This window comes from Cyprinodon variegatus, unplaced genomic scaffold, assembly GCF_000732505.1.
Source record: "Cyprinodon variegatus isolate N-32 unplaced genomic scaffold, C_variegatus-1.0 Scaffold723, whole genome shotgun sequence".
Lineage (NCBI taxonomy): Eukaryota > Metazoa > Chordata > Actinopteri > Cyprinodontiformes > Cyprinodontidae > Cyprinodon > Cyprinodon variegatus.
Window position 1 is genome coordinate 242,098 of NW_015151176.1, and position 1,916 is coordinate 244,013.

Genomic DNA, 1,916 nt, shown 5'->3' on the forward strand with positions numbered 1-1,916 from the left:
GACATTTTTACTTATTTCTAGATGTTTTTGCAGTGTTTAAAATAAGAAAAAAATTATTGTAGTCTCCTATTTCAAATGAATAATATATAATTATCTTATTTTATACTTATTTTAAGAGTAAAAATGCTCATTACAACGGCAGATTATCTTATTTACCTGCTCAAATTAAATACAATTAATTAAAAAAAGTTTTACTCATCGTTTTTGCAGTGTAATAACAATCCATGCAAGTGATGAAAACTGCTAACTGGCCTATAAAGGGTTAAATCATTTATCTTTAGTGGCAGCCTAAGAGCTGCTGATTGTTACTGACCAGGTGTTTCCAGAGGGGTCGCTGTTCCCGAAGGCGCTGTAGGAGCTGTCGTCACGCTTGTAGTTCAGCTGCCTCTGGTATCCTGCAACAAAGACAGAGAGCAGCAGCTCTTTAAACAGCTCCTTCTCCCGCCCCACTGGACAATGATGGAGTTTTTCTTTGGTTCTGAAGCTCCCCGGAGCCTCGGACCTCAAAGCTCCCATCGTTTGCCACGCTCCAACCTCTAATTCATCCTTTTTATACTGACATTAAAGATGAGCAACACTGAATTCTCACACTTTTCAGAGATTTTTCTGTGTTTATAGACAGAAAAGGAAAAGTTGTGTTTCTGCAGTCATCTTTACTGCACCAGAAAAAATCAAAAACTAGATAAGTCATCATTTCTTAAAATAAGTGCATTTGTTCTTGAATTGAGGAGTTAAAACAGACATTTTGCCAATAGATCAAGAAAATTTAGATTTAGAATGAGAAAACAAAATTGCATGCACTGCAAAAATGACCTAGAAAAAAGTAAACATTTCTTACATTAAGTGTATTTACCCTTAATTTTAGTAGTTAATTAAGATGATTTGCCAATGGAATGAGTCTTTTTATTCTTAAAATAAGATAATTAGATAATATGCACTTGAAATAAGACAATGCAATTGTTTTTTCTTATTTTAAATGTAAATTGTCTTGTTCCATTGGAAAATGTCTCTTTTACCTCCTCAATTCAAGAGCAAAAGCACTTATTTTAAGAAAAAATGACTTGGATTTTTTTCCAGTGTTGCAGCGTAATTAAACATCTAATGAGGATTAATGAAGGCTGTGGTTCCATCGAGCAGAGTAGAGGAATTCAGGAAGACTTCTCACCGCTCTCCAGGAAGTGCTTGGCCTTCTGCAGGATGGCGTCGGTCAGCTGGCCGGAGCTTTTCAGGTAGTTCAGGATAAAGATGTTTGGAGCGAACAGCAACATGTTCTGCTCCCCGCAGCCGTACGGCATGGCCAGCAGCTTATCCAGGTTCTGCAGGGCCCGGCCCATCAGGTCACCTGCAGGAGGGGGGGTCTGATGTCATTACCGGGGCCAACGTGAGCCTGCAGGCGTGGCAGTGCTTCGTCACTTCATCACCTACCCAGGACAGAAACGGTGGCTCTGGCCGACCCGGCCACGAACCTAGCAGGCAGCCGCAGAGAGATCTTCCTTTCCACCGGACCATCTGGGAGCAGATGTTAAAAAATAAACACAGATTACTCGAAAGGTTTCTCCAATGAGACCATCATGCTTTGAGGCGCTGACCTGCAGGACACAGCAGGGCGTTGTGGCTCTTCATCTGAGGGGTTCCTTCAGCCTGACAGAGACAGGAGAGAACACAGATTACCCAGAACCTTGCAGTGAAAATAAAGCAAACTGTATCTGCATGAAAAGTGAAGAGGATAAAAAATGTAGAAATAAAACAGATTCCAGGCCTGCGGAATTTAGGAGAAGGAAAGATGGCCGACAGCTCCACCAAACAAATCACTGAATAAGTAAAAAGCTGAAACCTTCTCATCTAACATCACATTGCAGAATACTGTATAAATATAGGAAAACAAAGCTTTATTATTTTCACTGAGTGTCTATGAG

General features: G+C 40.3%; 1 protein-coding gene across 1 annotated transcript in view; it reads right to left on the reverse strand.

Moving 5' to 3' along the window:
* Positions 1-1,916, reverse strand: part of LOC107097773 (pregnancy zone protein-like) — a 45,689-nt gene that overhangs the window by 15,452 nt on the left and 28,321 nt on the right. Inside the window, exons 20-23 of the mRNA XM_015395056.1 lie at positions 1,590-1,641; positions 1,426-1,509; positions 1,166-1,342; positions 314-395 (exon numbers count right to left, since the gene is read on the reverse strand). Coding sequence (XP_015250542.1) covers positions 314-395; positions 1,166-1,342; positions 1,426-1,509; positions 1,590-1,641 — 395 coding nt within the window. The remainder of the gene's footprint in view (positions 1-313; positions 396-1,165; positions 1,343-1,425; positions 1,510-1,589; positions 1,642-1,916) is intronic.